At 41.3% G+C, this 17,661-nt stretch overlaps 1 protein-coding gene across 7 annotated transcripts in view; it reads left to right on the top strand.

The window, feature by feature from the left end:
- The window catches only part of LOC141794758 (signal-induced proliferation-associated 1-like protein 2), a 125,250-nt gene that overhangs the window by 93,087 nt on the left and 14,502 nt on the right, over positions 1-17,661 (top strand). For 6 of the 7 annotated variants that reach the window (XM_074675240.1, XM_074675243.1, XM_074675241.1 and 3 more), the window contains exons 11-16: positions 3,148-3,294; positions 4,497-4,600; positions 5,456-5,544; positions 7,246-7,613; positions 12,110-12,379; positions 16,026-16,161. In XM_074675240.1, the coding sequence (XP_074531341.1) occupies positions 3,148-3,294; positions 4,497-4,600; positions 5,456-5,544; positions 7,246-7,613; positions 12,110-12,379; positions 16,026-16,161 (1,114 nt within the window). The remainder of the gene's footprint in view (positions 1-3,147; positions 3,295-4,496; positions 4,601-5,455; positions 5,545-7,245; positions 7,614-12,109; positions 12,380-16,025; positions 16,162-17,661) is intronic. The other variant, XM_074675244.1, reaches the window with a different exon arrangement.

The following is a 17,661-nucleotide window of genomic DNA, read 5'->3' as shown; positions in this document are numbered from 1 at the left end:
CATCATCCAGCTGAATCCAGACTTGGCACCATAAAATCTGACACCTCCTCTGCAGCCAACTGAAACCGGCTGCTAAGCTCTGCAGCCTTCATTGTTATTGCAACGCAGACAGAAAAATGATGTTCAAAACCCCGCGCCCCCTCCCATCTCTGGATCTTTACATTGTGTCAGCGGAGGGGAACAAAAAGCAGCTGCTGCTGTTTCACATTTAAGTGCCCGGACCACGGCAGGAGAGGAGAACACTTCAGCCGGGAGGAAATGTGGAGATCAGGCCAGAGCGCTGGATGAAGTGTGCATGGACAGAGTTACTGACAGCTTAGTGAGTTTCCCATGGAGGTCCAGACAAAGAAACCTGGCGACCAAGACGAAATGTCGGTGCCAGGAGTTTTTCACCTTATAAATGGACTTTATATTGGGGTTATTAAAGCAAATGTCCCCACAGGAGCATTTTCTGATCTTTGAATGTTCCTTTATGTTCCTGTTGTTGTTCAGTTTGAACCTTTAAAGCTAAAGAAAGAACTGATATCACACTTTCTGTACACGTGAATCCATCAACCACAGAAATTGACCATTTTTACTTAAATCCTGCTAAAGAGACGTAATGTAAAAACCATCCTGCCTGTGATTCTGTACTTTTATTTCTGTACGGTAACATAACCTTCCTCTGTGTTGGTTAAAGGAAGGCCTCAGGGCAGCAGACTGAACTCAGATTCAGTGTTTATTTTCCCTGCAGACGGTAGTCCTCAAGATTATTTTCCTTTAACCGAGTAAAGTATGCAAAGGAGCCTCACGTCTCAGGATCAGTTGAGGTTGTGGGCTTATTAAACACAATCAATCATTGGACCACTGGTTTTTCCTCAGAGCCTAAAACGACATCAAGACTAAAGAGTTGTACTGTCAAATTTCGGAAAGCAACTGAAACCAATAAAACATTTTATCACTTACAAAGCAGCTAAATTGTTTCTTAGTTATTGAAACTCAAAGGTTTGTTTTTTTTTTTTTTTTTTGGGGGGGGGGGGGGGGGGCGTTGGAAGCTCCAAAATACATAAAATTCATCAGAGTTTAGATGTGGTCTAAAAAGTCATGCAAGATTTTAGTGTGATGAACATGAGATTTGCCCAAATGTGACATCACAAGTTGGTGGTCGTTTTTAGAAGGACCAATTAATTTATTTTCTGTACTGCTTATCCTGTGCAAAGAAGGACCAATTTGTAAAAAATAATAAAATAAAATAAAAATAATAATAAATAAATAAAATTTTTAAAAAAGGTCTGTTTAGATAAGAGTTTTTTCTTTTTACTCCTGCCCAAAAAACCTTCTTCATTATTAGTTTCAAAACAAAGAATAAGAGCAGGTTATGTTTCGAATCAGAAACCTGAAGCCTCCTCTCTTGAGCCGGAGCGCCTTCTCTTCTTCCTGCATCCACACCAAGCGTCACCATCTGGATAACTCCCCCAGACTTATGACCAGAACGAATCTGTGTTTCTGTTTGTCTTTGGAGAACAAGACACCCTCTCCCTCTCTGACAGCTCCAACGTTTTCTCACAGATTATCCACGGTGCAAGAGGCCATTCAGCAGTGTCCGCCAATAACACGGTTCTTAACACAAAAAGGAGGGGGAAGGTTTTACTTCTGTCTTTATCAACTTTGAGCTTTAAGAGTTAAATAGTCAGATATCAGGTTTGGATTAGTATAAATGATAACTTCAGAAATGAACCTGCTTCTTTCCTGTGACTGACTTGATATGGGTGAACAGGAGATTGAGCTCATTTTGTTCTATATGCTAAGATAGCTCTGTTGAAAATTTACATGGTTTGAGATCAACTCACTATTACTCATGACTCACAGGCTGCTGTGTTCAAAACTCTAATTTCACACTTTGTATGATTTAAAACTGCCTCTTTAAGAAATGTTGAGGAATTTGTGCACACAGTTTTCATTCAACAGAGTCAAGTTTCTCTTTATGAAATGACAAAATTTCCCTTTTAAGAACATGAAATTGGTGATTTCAGAGTTTAAGCAAATCCCATGTTGATCTCACCGAAATTCCATGTGAAGAAGCCACTTCCAGTGACTGGACGAGGGTGAACTTTTAGTTATAGTTGTGTGCTCATTTTTGCACTGCACTGCCTTCACTGTTTTTTATTTGTAACTTAATGGAAATGATCTTTTTAAAATGATTGTTGAATGAAATGAAATGAAATGAAATGAAAATGAAATGAAATAAAAAAAATAAAAAAAATACTTTATTTATCCCAAAGGGAAAATTCAGGATTTTCAGGCAAATTTGTCTCACTCTTTTAAGTTATTTGAATATCAGTTTTGACCACTGGATGGTTTAAAACTATAGACTGTATAAAACGTGGACGTTGTCTCCTTGATGTCACCCGTCTGTTTCTGAAACAGAAATGAAGCACATCAGCTATCGCGGCCATATTGGTTGTGGCAAGGGCTTTGCGTAGGGGCCTGTTGGTTACGTGACCTGAGCTGTGCCTCTGATTGCGCGAGCTCACAGACTTAATATCCTTGGAAGTGCCAAGTTAGAAAAATAATCAACCCCCATATAGTGTGTGAAGATAGTAAAATTAGCGATTCAGGCAGGAGACATTTTTGAACTGGGCTGTAAATATGCTAATTACTGCTTTGAAAACGGCTTTTTTTGGCTTGATGTGTTTGTGAATTCTGGCGCTTCCGGAGCCAAACACTCGAGAAACAGCAGATTTTAACACTTCTGCATTGCCTCATATTCTTAGACCAGAGGTTGCCGCTTGTTTAAAACAGGAGTTTAAGGATGCTACCAGTGAATCTGAGTTTCAAAGTTCTGTTGATATTTCTTAAATAGAAAGCAGTATTCCAGAATCTTCCTGCTCTATGGCCTCTGAATTATGAACCTTGAGACAAATAAGTTTCACTAAACTGTTTTTTTTCTCTAAGAGTCAAGTTTCTCTTTTTTTAAATAACAAATTTGCCCTTTTAAGGAGATTCACCAGCTGTTTGTTTCACAGTTTGAGCAAAACTCATGTTGGTCTTCCTGAAATCTTGTGTGACGTTTTGAAAAAAACAGTTTTAAGTCTCATTCTGAAATGCTCTAACACACATCACCTCATCATTTCCTTTGTGTTTCCCTCCCCCTGTTTTGTTCTGCAGGACGATGCAGGACATGGAGAACCCTCAGATCACCACCTGTAACAAAGGAGACCAGCACTACCGTAGCTCACCCAGTAACCAGTCCTCCTCCAGTGATCCGGGTCCCTGTGGCAGCGGCACCTGGTCCCAGCAGCCTGGATACGATGGGTACGATACACAGTGGTGTTCCTTACAGGTTTTTTTTCCTGCAGCTCCAATCAGTCCCTGCTCTATTTTCTGAGAACATGCAATTTTGCAAAATGACGGCAATTTTTCCACATGAAATGACCAAATCAGTGCACTTTTTGGCCCTTTTTTTGCAGAAAGGGGTCTCTCTGAACAATATGCTGCGGTGTGATACCACATCCCGGTTTAAAAAGGCCAGATGATGATGGATGATGAGTTTCATGCATGGGATTTTTTGCCTTTTATGTGCATTATTTAAGTTTCTATTCATTCTCTCCAAATCATACATAAACGGGCACTTTGTAAAGCCGGCAGTTTCGTTTTGAAACTATAAAAAGTCGAAGCAAAGTACAGTCATTTTGGTTTTTATCACTTTAACAGCACTTTTCTTTTCCTGCACCAAAATGAGCACTTAAATATAATCAGGAGTGATTATAAAGTATTCTTTTCTTGTCCTTTAGTATCTCCTGCAGGGACTGAAGTGGCACTTTAGAAAACTGCACTGTCATTTTGGAGAAAGCAATTAAAAAAAAAAGAAGATTTTAGACAAAACAAGAAATCCAGAAATGAGCAGAAGGAGAGGGAGGATTATAAACTTTCTCTCTGCAGTGACAGAAACTTCCTCCATTTGTGTTTTTGTCTTTACAGTGCACATATATTCAGCCTCAGGTATGATGGTTTATAGCTCTTGCATCCGTCAGTCTGAGCCCTGTGCATGAGCAAAAACCTTCAGAGACAGTTGTCTGTCAGTAAGCGGTTACAGACCATGACAAGAGGCTTAGCTGCACGCCGCTGCGTTCCTGTCAGAAGCCTCAGAAGTGCAGTGGACTCTCAGAGATGGCTGTGCGCTGTCAGAGCTGCCACCCTGCAGAACAACAGATACGCAGATTGATCTACAGTTAGAGACGCCGTGGCCTCTGCTCCTCTGCTCTAACCTTTCATGAGTCTTTATGGTTTAATTAGCGCAAGACCCATGGTGGGAAATTTGCCGCTCTTTGTTGGGAGCAGAGAGCATCTGAAATGCCAAAGGAGGTCTCAAGTTGTTCTTCATTCAATTAAAAGCCTGAGTGATCTGACCTCAAACGATCTTGAGTGCTGTGTCGTACATCTCTGCTAAATCTATCAGAGCCTCTGTATGACAGACACTACCGTACAGCTCATACTCATCCTCTTTTCCTCCTCAGGTGTCCCTCTCCTATTCTTCATGAGAGGGCGGGGGACATGCAGGGGGGAGATGGAGAGATCCACAGGGAGAGGGAGCCCACCTTAGAGAGGACTAGGTCTGCAGGTGAGATCCACGATTTAAAATGAGATTATCAGCACCAAAATGGGTTATTTCTTAGTGATATCTCTCAGTATCTGTGATTGGGTCATTTAAATAGAAAAAATAGACAAAAAAATCTCAACAAATTAAAAAAAAAAAAAGATTCATTTAGAAATGAAGAAAATAAGAAAAGCTGATATTGGTCAGGGGAGATGCCAGCATAGCTTGATGTAGCTATGCTGACGGATAATGCTAATTACTTCAAAATGTAAATTAGTCGAAAGAATTGGTCCTGGTATCTCTAGTTTGAAGTGTTTCAGTCAGAGGCTGAAATCCGGGTTTTCTAAAACACTAGTGAGAAAAAATTGGGGATTTTGTTAGGCTGTAACTTAAGAAAATATACTACGGGGGCATCAGAGGGACAAAATAAAGGCAAAAAAAGAAAAATGTCCCTTTTTAAGCAGTAATATTAGCTTAGAAATGTCTGAATGCTGAAGTTAAATATTTGCTAGTCCCATCCTCATATACTGACAGCTTATGTTGCTGCTTTCGTGTCATCTAAAACAGAGAGGAAAAACTATATTGTGATTTGAACTGTTGGTCCATTTGCAGATGAAACTTTAGTCTCTCACATTAGACAAAGAAAACACACACACCCTCTTTAAATAGGAGGAATCTTGTCTTTCTTAACTTTAAAAGATCTTAACCAGACAAAACAACCCACCCACAATACATCGTCCTTCACTGAACTCGTGCATTATCCCTTACCTGTTGTGCTGTGGTTTATTAGATAAAGTGAACTAATCTAAGCTCAAGGATCTTTTAATGAATGAGTATATTGTCTGTCTAATCATAACTAAAACCTTCTCTCCTTCACAGAGGCGAAGTGGCACATCCCTTCCACCAAGATCCTGAACCCTCTGAAGCAGAGAGAAGGAGGAAAAGACTCACCCAACAAGCTGTCCAGGGTAAAAACCTGACCTACTTAAATCTCAGTTTGAGAAGCTTCCTGTGACTTTACAAGGAGGTGTTTGAAATTCATCGTCAGCTTGTTTGAAGGGCACTGCAGCTCTCTGTGCGAGGAGTGTAACTCTGCGGTGTGCAGGGTGAGCTCAGACCTGGTTTACCCTCATCAGTGTGTGAATCACTCGGGTCAGATCGCCCTTGTTTTGGGGCTTTGCCTCAACCAGCAGTTCATCCAGAGTATTAAACCTCGCCTCCTGTCGTCGCCTGCAGACTCTCATCACTTCGCCTTCATCAGCATGCTAATGTGTGTCTCATCTCATCACAGCTTCCCGTAGTCTCTCACTTTTCTAGGACACACTTTCCTAGAAGGTTGAATATATTAAGTGATCAAGCTCTCTCCCTTTATCCACCCTTGTGTATTTTCTTCTTCTTTCGCAAATGCACAATCTCTCTTTCCCTCTTTCATTTCTCCTGTGGCGCTGGAGGCTGGCAAATACAGCTAACAACTTCTTTCAGAGCTTTTAAAGCGTGTCAGAGGATAAGATATTTAAAGCATCCCTTTGGTATTCTTCTCCCTGATGCACAGAGCTTGTTTTCTGAATCAGAGAGGCTGTTTGTGATGAGACAATCTGAGATGCTTCAGAGTGTGAGGCTTGCCGAAAAGAGAGGAACGGGATGGGTTGTAGTCCAGAGATCTTAGGTTACAGTTCCCGACCTTATCATTATTCATCCATACTCGAGTCAACAAATTAAACTCTATAAATGGTCTTAGGTCAATGATGAACTCTGTTGTCCTAATTAGAGTGAATTAGTTGCTATAAATATGATACATAGTCAAAATTCACAAAAAAGAAGTGGAGACGGGGCTTCTGATATCACCAGCAACAACAAAGCTACAATTTCCGAGCCTCGTGGCTCCACCAACACTACAACATGACTTCTGTCAGGATTTTAAAATATCATTTTAAAGTTGCTGCTTAATGCTGCTCCAAAATACCTTTCAAAGCTCTATGACATCACATAAACTACATCCATATATTACACAGACTGTGATATGAACACAAGTCCTGCCTCTGAAAGAGCAAACAGCCAATCACAGATGTCAGTAGATATGATGAAGTTGTCTGTAAGTAAGAAATAATCTTTCCACTGATGGTTCATTGAATCAAGTAATTAATATTAAAATATTCTGTTTCATAACTCTGAGTTAGCTTAAATTTATCTCCATTAGTCTAAGATCTTTATTAGTTCACACAGGAGTTAATGGTTTCAGGCAGCCTGTGCATAAAAAATTAAAATCAGCCCCAAACAAACAGAGGATGAATCATTTATATTTAGAAATCTGAAGAATAAACTGGACACCAAGATCAGTTTTGATTAGAGGAATAAAAGGAGCAGTGGGTCAACAGTTATGTAACTCAAGTTGCAATTATTTAGTCTTGTTGCAAGGAGACAAAAGACCAATCCCTAATTAGTTTTACAAACAGGTAAATGTTGAGACTTCCTGAAAGTTCCCAAGCAAAAACCAGACCCGTTCATGGCCCCTGAGGAAACAGAGACGTATGCAATGTGCTTTTGCAGCATGATGGGTAAACTCTTTCCCCTCCGGCTTGTTAAAACAACCATAAAAATAATTTGCACCTGCTGTTTGACCTCGTGTGATTCACTGTATTTCCATCTTCTCATCTATCCCTCTTCAACAGACGGGCGATAAAAACTCAAGCCACTCAAGTAGCAACACCCTCTCCAGCAACGCCTCCAGCAACAGTGACGATAAGCACTTCGGCTCCGGCGACCTGATGGACCCGGAGATCCTGGGCCTCACGTACATCAAAGGGGCGTCCACGGACAGCGGCATAGACACTAATCCCTGCATGGCCCCTGGGGCCCGGGTGCTGCTGCAGGGCCGAGTGGGGGAGCAGGGTCACCCCTGGGAGCACCACGAGGACGGAGTGTCAGAGGAGGATCATGGGAAACTGTATCTGCCACAGGGATACGCCGCCGCCATAATGTCCAGTCATGTGACAGAGGGAAGCATCGGGGACCTGAGCGAGATCTCATCTCATTCAAGGTACGGACCAAAGACACGATCTGCGTATGCTCTTTCTCCTCCAGGACTCTTTGCCTTCTCTGTCTCTATTTTTCTCTTTAGTGTTTCACATTTGCAGATAAAAGTGTTTATAGGTTTGCAGAAACAAAACAGAAATCCGACAGGATGGGGAGACATAAAGACCCGCTCGGTACAAACACACACACACAGGGGAGTATGAACCTTACAGAGCCTTGTTTAAACATTTACCCTCTTACAGATTTTTCACATGTTGTAATGTTACAATTAAGAATTCAAACGGATTTTATCAGATTCATATGTGTAATAAAATATGATACCAAGCAACATTACAAAACAACATTGTTTTATATTACGATGTGATACATTATGAAACAATATGTTACTTTACTTAGTTCTGCGATACATTACAAATCAATATGTCATATTACATATTTCATTGAGGAGGTGCTAGTAACAAACCTATATGTTATATTATGGTATGTTATGATGTGATACATTAAAAAATATGTTAAATTATATTATCATGATGCAATATTTTTTAAAACAATGTTTCGTTCTGTTACATGACATAACTCAGCAGTTAAGGAAATACAGAAATTGTCTGATAGGACAGGATTGGCAATAGAAGATGAATGAATGAATGTTCTGTTCTGCGATAGTATGATGCGTTACATGACAAAACAAAACACTTGTTACACTGTGATACATTATGAAACAACAATACATTAAGTGACAGTGTGATGCAACATAATTCAGGTAACTAGGTCACATGGTTACAGTGCAACTTGTTACATTATATTACGATAAGTTGCAATATGGCACAATACATTAGGTGTTGTTTGTGAATAAGTCTTATGTTTTATTTATCATTATAACTTTGGGTTCTTGAAGTTTATCCTGTTGAAAAGTCTGACAGGGTGAATATTTTAACAAAGCTCTGTAAGCTCAGCTGTTTTCTGATGTGAGATCTCATTTTTTCACTCCACACTTGAGCGCCAGAGGCTTCCTGAATCCTTTCAAAGAAGGATTGAAGTTGTTCTGAAAGTGCAAGAAGTTACCAGAAAACTTTATTCTGTTTGTTCCTTTTGTTTGTAACTTAAGCCTACGTCACATCATGTCGGCTCCTCTTTGGGTTGTTACATCAGTCTGCTGCAGCTGTATTCAGGATGGGACAGAGAAATCAAATCCTTTTTATGGTTTATGGTTTCAAACCTGGAGATGCTGTCACACATGAAGCAGCTCATCCCCCCCTAAACAAACACAGAGACAAACACAAGAACAAAAGGAAGGTTTCTGGCTGTTAGCTGACCTTCTCTCCCTGCCGGGCGCCCTCTCTGCTGACCCTTGGTCTGACTTTTCCAGCTGTGCGGCAGCACTGGGTGTAGCCACTGTCAGGCCAAAGCATCACAGGGGGTTTCATCACACCATCGCCCGAGTCCTCCTCAGCAGACCGAGGCCCATCTGGGGGAGAGGAGAGGTGTGACAGAGGGTTGGCCCTGCAGCCACTCTCAGTCTGCCTCTGTGCTAAAGAACGGGCATCTATTTGTTTGTGCCACGCAGGATTATGTTAGCGCAATCTGTTCAGATTATTGACCTGTTGGGGAGGCGTCGCAGCCGTCGGCTGCAGGATGTCATTCAGGAGCGAGTAAAAAGCCCATGCTGTCACCTTGACTACTCCAGTGCTTCCCACCTTTTTATGTAATGGTCCCTGACACCCGAGTGTCATCTGAATAAACAGTGAAGCAGCAGGAGCACACTGTGCAGGGTGGGGCCCAGATGGTCATGAATATGGAAGCAGAGTCTGGAGTGCCTGCAGCTAAAGCCACCTCTGTTGTCTCAGGGTGCAAAAAGACGACGACGTGTTTACTGAAAGTTTACAGAAAACAAAGAGACGCCTGAGGAATGAGACGACAGTTAATGATGATCTTATTATCCCATAATCTGCCATTTGTCATCAGGAATAAGAATATTAGCTCTGAGTCTGTACAATGAGTCAAAGATTTCTGATTGGCCAAAGTGTTGTCTTTAGTCTTATTGAGAAAAAAACAAACTCTTCAGTTCATGTGAAAGACACTGGCAAATGTTTTGCAGTCCCACAGGAAAATATATATTATATTCAACTCTCTACTTTTTGACTGATCGGAAATATGAAAGTCAAGCTAGCATTAGCATTCAGACACTTCCTGGCTAATATCACTGCGTGTTGTGTCTATCAGCGGGACTGTAGAGTATGTGTCTCTGTATATAAGTGTATCTAATGTAAGAAGGTGCCACAGCTGCACAGGAGATGCTCCCACTTTGGTATAGTACATCATTAATTGTATTGAAAGTGTAATTATGTAGCATAGAATAGATTTAGATTACCAAATAATTGGAGGATTTTAAAATTTTGTTATCATTAAAGACATTTTACTGTCATTTTAATAATAGTAAGTATTTTTTTTAGCTGTAGCTTTTTTACTTAAGTTTTGACACATAAAACAACCTGAATGAACAAAAGTGAAAAAACAGTGAGTATAAAATTCTGTCAAAGAGTTGCTTACCTGGTGTTAAAATTTAAGTTACGCATTCTGGGCATGAATGCTTTCGCCTGGTTTGTACTTCTGCAACAAATCAGCGGCATACACTTCTTCATAGGCATAATTTTTGAAGTTTGACCACAGCCCTTCTGGAATGGCTGGGGAGACACAGTTTTTAACCCATACTGTAGCCAGTCACCTTGGGGAGCAGTTTTGTAGTGACCTCACATCAAGGCCAGCCAAGAAGATGGCTGTTTTCGAATTCGCCTACTACATACTGCTTATAAAAGTAGTATGTAGTAGGCAGTGCCTACTACATACTACTTTAATAAGCAGTATGTAGTATGACTGTTCAGTTGGGTTAATTTTTGTAGTATGCTACGCTGGTCTTCAGTTCGAAGAAAACGGAAGTTGGCTACGGCTGACTTTTTTTCCCAAAAAAAATTTATTGAAAATGTAGAAAATAAACAAACCACGAGTAACTTAACTGCAAATATATTGCCAGAGAGAGCATTTTATATTTACTTTCAGTGGTGGAGATGATGAGGATTTAAAGATAAAAAAAGAAATGGCTCTTATATTTATATTTCTCTGCTACTACGGTTGTTGTTGCTCCACTCTCTGCCATTTTCACTTCTGATAAACTTCCGAGGCAGACTGGTCAGATGCATACGGTGGATTTTTCCCGATTCAGTACGTCATCCGGGTGTTTTTCTCATACTACAACTCTGACATTTTTTGGCATACTGCATACTGCATACTGCATTTTGGTCGAATCAGTAGGCACTGCTAGTATAGTATGCGAAAACGGCCCATGTCTTTTTTTTTCAACTGGTTTATAGTCAATTTACAAATGAAGCTAGACAGTGATTCATGCATGGAAACCACACAAAAACGCTCAGTGACTTTCAAAATAAAACACAGCATGGTCAAAACAGATGGTATTTATCTACAACAACAAGCCAACATAATAAGCATAGCCAGACCAAGAGTCAACAGGTTTGAGGTTTTACAGCCCATCATGAACCAGGAGAGGATCATCACGGTTATTTGTTTGTTTTACATTGGTTGAGCACTATGATGATCAAATATGCTGTTTTAGCTTCAAGTATATCAAAATATCTCTTTAGATTCACTTTCTATAAATTTTCTTTTGCTGATCAATCAAAAAGAGGTGAAATAGCTAACATTATGCATTTGACAATCTGGATCACGTTATTGAATCATTTCAGCATCCCATCAAGAATCTGCTGTGAAGAACATTAATGTCTAAATGAGCATCCAGGTGCAGAGGATTTCCTGCTCTGTGGGATTTTTTATCGAAGCATGCCATGTGATTTAAAAGAGCTCTTTTTTTATTTGATGCATGGCTCATTTTTATGCCACTGTCACATCTGATGAATCCAGCCTGCAGAAATCCAACATTACATGAGAAGAAAATTATGACACATTTATACATTTACATACTCCTGCTTACCTTTTTATGTTTTGCTGTGAAGATACTTCAGTTTTTCAACATTTGTACGAGAATATTCCTTTTTTTTCTTACTCTGAGATGACATATTGGTAGATACCTTGGACCATCTATAAATAGCCCTGCCTAGATGCCACTGGGAGTGAGTTAGAAACATGCTTCAGTATGATTTGAAGGCACTGACCCTTTAATCTGCTCTGACAGTTGATATTTGACTAAATATTGAAAGGACAAAGGTTGGAAGGAGTATGCGCCTGTTGGACTGGATGTGAGTCATCTCTGAATGTAGGTCAGAGGTTAACCAGCCCGACTTTACCCTCTGCAGAGGGAATTATGTCATCTGAGCCTTCAATCCTTGTTTCATTTTAAAATCATCTCCTCTCTTTCATCTGACCTGTTTTTTTTCCTTTCACCTCCTCTGCTTTGGTTTTTCTGTTTCTTCTTCATGCATTTGATCATTTTTGAGTTACGTTCTGTTTTTATTTCTCCTATCGCCCGCTCAGTGGCTCACATCACTCTGGCAGCCCGCTGGCCCGCGGCGCCAGGTACTGTATGTCCGCTGACTCCTCCAAGGTGTACACCATCCCCCAGACCAGCAGCTCAGTGCCAGATCAAGAACCAGAAGGGGAGCTGGGTCCAGAACCCAGCTCAGAGGCCTGTGGACAGACACGCCCACAGCAGGGGGGGAAGCTCCCCGTGGGCGTGAAAGCAGCTGAGGATGAAGAGGAAGAAGCCCACAGCAGTGAAGGACCTCCAAACATTTCAGAGTGTGGGTGAGTGTGTGTGAGTGAGGGGAAGAGTGTGAGACGGTGACAGGAAACACTCTCCACCTCCAGCTAACTCTGTTAAGCTAATCACGCTCCTTCGCTTATCTTAGCCTCTGCAGCGCTGTTTTCCTCACTTCAGAAACACTTTTTCTCACACAAAGAAGTGCATTTTATTCCTGAAACACTTGAGCTATGAATGTGTTAAAAACTAGATTCTTGACAGTGCGCAGCTAGACCTGTGAAAACAAGAAAAGACACAAACGTCACAAAAAACAAAGAGAGGTAAATGCGCCACAATATACGAGCCTTTCCGCTCACCGGGGAGCAAAACTGCTCTGAGCTCTAAAACTTTTTGGGCGTGATTTAGATTGTTTGAGCAGGCGCAAGTTATGAGGATAAAAGAAGCTATGAGAGGGAAATAGAGGGAAATGTAGAGAAGGAGACACACACACAGTGAGTCTGTAGTTCTGCCTTGTAGTGATTACGATGATGACTATGATGATGATGCCAGCTGGAGTCTGGCAGGTCCACGGCAGCAGACCATCTACAGCAATGATCCAGAGGAAGCTTTGAGACCAGCTCAGAGACTTCCAGGGAGATCTACCCTACCCCACATTCTCCAATCTTAGATGCTAAAATTAAAAAAAGCCATATCTGAAATGTGCAAGTCTTAAAGTCTGTACTGGTAACAGGAAGGACGCTTTTCCATTCGAATGTGATCAGTTGGCTCAAGGAACCTCCCAGTTCCCAGTACTCTAAAGGTTCCTGGTGCTTGTGGTGCAAACAAAGCTTTTATTATCCAGCATTCTTCCACTTCATGAGCCCACCTGGTGAGCAGAAACCAGCTCTGATTGAAGCCGACAGCCTCCAAATAAATAAGCTCGATGAAGCCGCAGACATAATACACTCGGCACATGTCACTTGTGGTTATTGATCGCTCCAGTGAAGCTGCATCCCACTGGACTGCTGGGCCGAGACTCTGTCGGATCAGCATCTCTGCAGGGAGTTGAGAGTCAACAACACAACAAAATACACAACAACAACACACAGTGCTGACACAGACTCAGCTCAAGGACAGAGATGTAGATATATGACCGAGCAGGAGGAGGAGTAATGTCACCTCCCCTAACACCGACTGTACCCACCTTATGATTAAACGCTCGGCACAGAAGTATCCATGCTAGGGTTGAAACACAGCATTGACTTCAGGTATGTTTGTGTCTGAAGATGTGTGTGAGCTCAGGCTGTGTGTGAGCTCAGGGTGTGTTCTGAGCGAGCGATTCGCCCTCACTCCTGAGTAATTTCATTAATGCTGTGAAATCTCCCACTAAAGTGCTCCATGATTGATGGCACGCTCTGAAGTCGCAGCTCTGTAATCCAGTTAGCCTTCCCGTGTTTGTTTTTATATTCACACTTTTATTTCCTCTTACGTAAGCCGCCTCATGATGAATGCTCTAATATTACTCACAGATATTGTTGCAGCATAATGAAGTTTCTCCTCCTCCTCCTCCCTGCGTCCTGTGAACGTTCTGCAGGATGTGAAATAACGATGCTAACCCTGCGCTGTCTCTTTCTCTGCTTCTGGTTCCAGAGGAGCCGAGAGCTTGTTATCGTTTCTTCTCTCAATGCTGTCTGAGTATTCCAGGTACACAGTTGGTCAAAGTCAACCCCCCATGGCCCCCGTCTGACCCAGCCTGCTCCCCCCACACACCCTCCCCCTCCCTGTGTCTCAGACCACCGCCCCACCTGTCTGAAGAGTCTGTCCTGCCGTGCAGCTCACGCTGTTAGTGGAGGGCGACCAGCTGGGCGTCAGTGGTCATGGCATTTCTGCAGGATCTGAGCACCACATGCTTTCAACTGATACATCCTCTGATCGACACGCTCTATGAACTACTGCTTTTTTATATTCTTCATTCAAATATCCAAAAATCCAACGTTATTACCCCAAAATTAAGCAGCTTGAAGCTCGAGTCAACCTGTAAGAAAGGGCACAAAAAAATAAGATTAATTTGAATTTTTCTGTAAATTTTAAAGCTAAACTTCCAGCTGAACATAGAAATCATTTTTCACCAAAGTGTTGTTAGTGCTGGTCTTTTGCTAGTAGAGTTCTTGTCTTGATGCTAGCAAAAGTGCTGCTTTGCTGCTAGTTTTGACTGATGCTAGCTAGCTCTTGTCTGGTGCTTGTGCTGGTTTGTTCATAGCTCCTGGTGTCTCTATTAAAAATTATTGAAGCATGGTTTTTGTCTTCAAATATCTTGAAATTAGACATTTTCTGGACTCCTCAGGTTAAGTCTAATCAGATAAACTGAACCAAAATAGTACAGAAATTCACTTATTTTTCAGTTTTTGCTGTGGAAACTTAAGGTACTGCAGTTTTTTTGCGCCCAAGCATCATTTCAGCTCCAGGGTTCAATCACTCAAGCTCTGTTTCTACTAAAAGGTCCTATATGGATCTGTACAGTTTGGTACGGTTGGATCATTGAAGTGATGAATCCGCATTTAAGCTTGATGCTGACAGCCCCGTCAGCTATGTAATAGGATGACACAGTGTACCTCACTAATAAATCCAATGAAGAAGAGCGTGACACAGTAACAAAGAGCAACATTTAAAGACATCCAGCAATTCGTCTTCTTTGTGATTGACATGTGGCTCTTTGTTACAAAGCACAATCAAGCTTTGTTTCACAGAAGGCCACAAGGAGAAATACAGCAGCCACTGCCACAAGGTTAGAGATGATTCTTTCAACAAATCAAAAGACTGCAGTGTTTCTAGCACCTTCTGGGGTCGGATCCATGTGTCCGGCATCCCAACAGAGAGGTACGGTACGGGTTGGTACTTTGGCGACCTGTTCTAGTTAAAGGAAATGCCAGAAAAGCTGTACTGAACTGAACCACTTGGTGGAAATTTTGCCTTACTTATAACTAAAACTCTGTTGTAACACATTAAGACGAGTACTGTTATGAAGTTTTTTTTTCTAATCTCAGAAAAAATTGCAAACATTTTACCAACTCAAGTTGCAGAATTTTGCAGTACCAAGGGACCTAAAGAGGTGAAATCTTAGAAGCCAAAGTTTGATCAGGGAACAACACCCCACTTGAAAGTCCTTAGCTAACTTTCATGCATAAGCAGGCTCTGCTAATGGACGCTGGTTATTGAAGCATGGTATCTTCACCTTGTCAGGTCAGACATATTCCCTGGTTACAACTCAACATCTTCAAACTTACACAAACATCCTCAGATGAAACCCCTCTGACAGCCAACGCCTCCAGAACAACCCGTCACCTGGTCTTTGCTCCTTCTCCTTCCTTGTCTAACAGCTCTTACGTCTCCTCTGTTTTTGTCCAAACACTCCCTGAGCTCCAGGTTTACTCTCCTCTCCTCCTCTCCTCCTTTCCTCCTTTCCTCACAGTCTCTCCAATCTGTAGTTTGGAAGAGTGATCTGTGACATTGTGGGACTTGAGTAACTCCTCCTAACCCTGTCACCCCTGGTTCACCTGAGCAGCATGGAGCAGGAGGCACCTGGCATGCTGAGACGGACCCTGTTCCCTCTGTGTGATACTTACTCACTCCTCCTGAAGCGTCCCTGCAGGTTTTCTCTTCCATTATGTCTCTGATCGGCATGTTCTCTTGTGCCCTCTGTTTTGTCTGCAGAACACTGTATGCTCAGGAGGCCTGCAGGCTTCAGGCTGCGGAGCGGGATGGAAAATCGCTGCAGAGACTTTCCAAAGAGGAGTACGTGAAGATGATGCTGCCAGGGAGTCCTCCGGGGGAAGACAGGAGTCGGAAGGTGAGCTTACCTTTCAGTTATGTGATAACCTTCATGAAATGTTTAACACAGGGACGAATACAACATGTTTAAATGTGCAAACCCTGCGCGAGGAACACATTAGAAGTCAGCAGACTAACAATTATAAAAGCACAGGTTTATAAGCCAGAACAGATTACCTCATGCTGGGAAACAAACATCTGTCTATGCCCATGGAGCTGACCTCCTCTTGCTCCGGACCCTCCAGTCCCCGCTGACTGGCACCGAGTGTTTGACTAATTTAATTTGCGCAGGGCTGGGTTTGCTCAGTCGGGATGTCATGGATTAAAGCCAGTGAGTGCATCGATGTTTGATGTTCTGAGTCCTGCAGACTCTATTAATTGCATCTACTGTTCCAAACGCGCCACTCCTCCCCCGCCCCCCAATCCATTATCCACCAGGAGGGACCCTGGAGATCTAAAAACCATCTATTTTTGGAGGCTGCTCAACTGTAATAGAAATGCTCTTTACCCTGGGTGCAGACGGGCACGACTCGGGCAGGAACAGGCCTTTTCCTTAAAGCTGTAGGCACATGTGCACTAAATTTCTTGTTGTTTTCTGATCCCCACCCTGTACCTGGTAGTTGTAAAAACATTCAGTTTGTGGGCGTATTTCCTGAACACTAATGTATCGTAATGCATTTTTCTTGATTTTATGTTTATCTCCTGTGTAAAAATTTGAAGCCAGAACTAGTCAATGCAGACCATGATAAACCTGATTCTGAAATCCTTTAACTCTACCTAATAAATATTACGCAACTTAAAGAAATGTTACTTAACATAATGCAACATAAAGAAGAGTAACTCAATAGGACAGAATGTAACAAAACTTTATGAAATGTAATCCAACATAGCATTATGTAATGTTATAAACATACTGTGGCATAAAGTAATGTAACACCATAATGTAAAGTAACGTAACATAATGTGACGTAATATTATTTTACACAATGTAAGAAAATGTAACAAAAAGTGATGTAACATTGTGTCATTAAACATAATGCAATGTTACGTTATGTGACATAACATGACCTGACGTGACGCTATGTCACATAACGTAAACATTGTGTAACGTAAATTGTGTTATTGTAATGTAACATGATGTAACTTGACATAAATAAACCTGATGTTACACAATACAACATAAAGTGATGTGATGCAGTGTAACATAATGTAATGTAATGTAATATAACAAAGTGTAACGTGACATAATGTAACAAAGTAACAAAATGTATTGTAACTTCTCGTAACATAATGAAATGAAACATAATGTAAGGAAACATAATGTAATGTTAATGCCATGTTACACTGAGTTGAATTAGATAGCATAATGTCATTTTATGTGACATGTTACAAACACATAAAGCAGTGTATCTCTGAGAAAGTCATGTAACACCATGTAACATGAGGTAATGTATAAATTGATGATATTAACAAAAGTGTAATGTAGAGTAACATATTGTGTAATGAAACCTAAGGTATC

Source organism: Halichoeres trimaculatus, unplaced genomic scaffold, assembly GCF_033239565.1.
Source record: "Halichoeres trimaculatus isolate MK-OKI-2021-1 unplaced genomic scaffold, fHalTri1.1 fHalTri1_scaffold_8, whole genome shotgun sequence".
NCBI lineage: Eukaryota > Metazoa > Chordata > Actinopteri > Labriformes > Labridae > Halichoeres > Halichoeres trimaculatus.
This window is presented reverse-complemented; position numbering and strand designations above follow the sequence as displayed.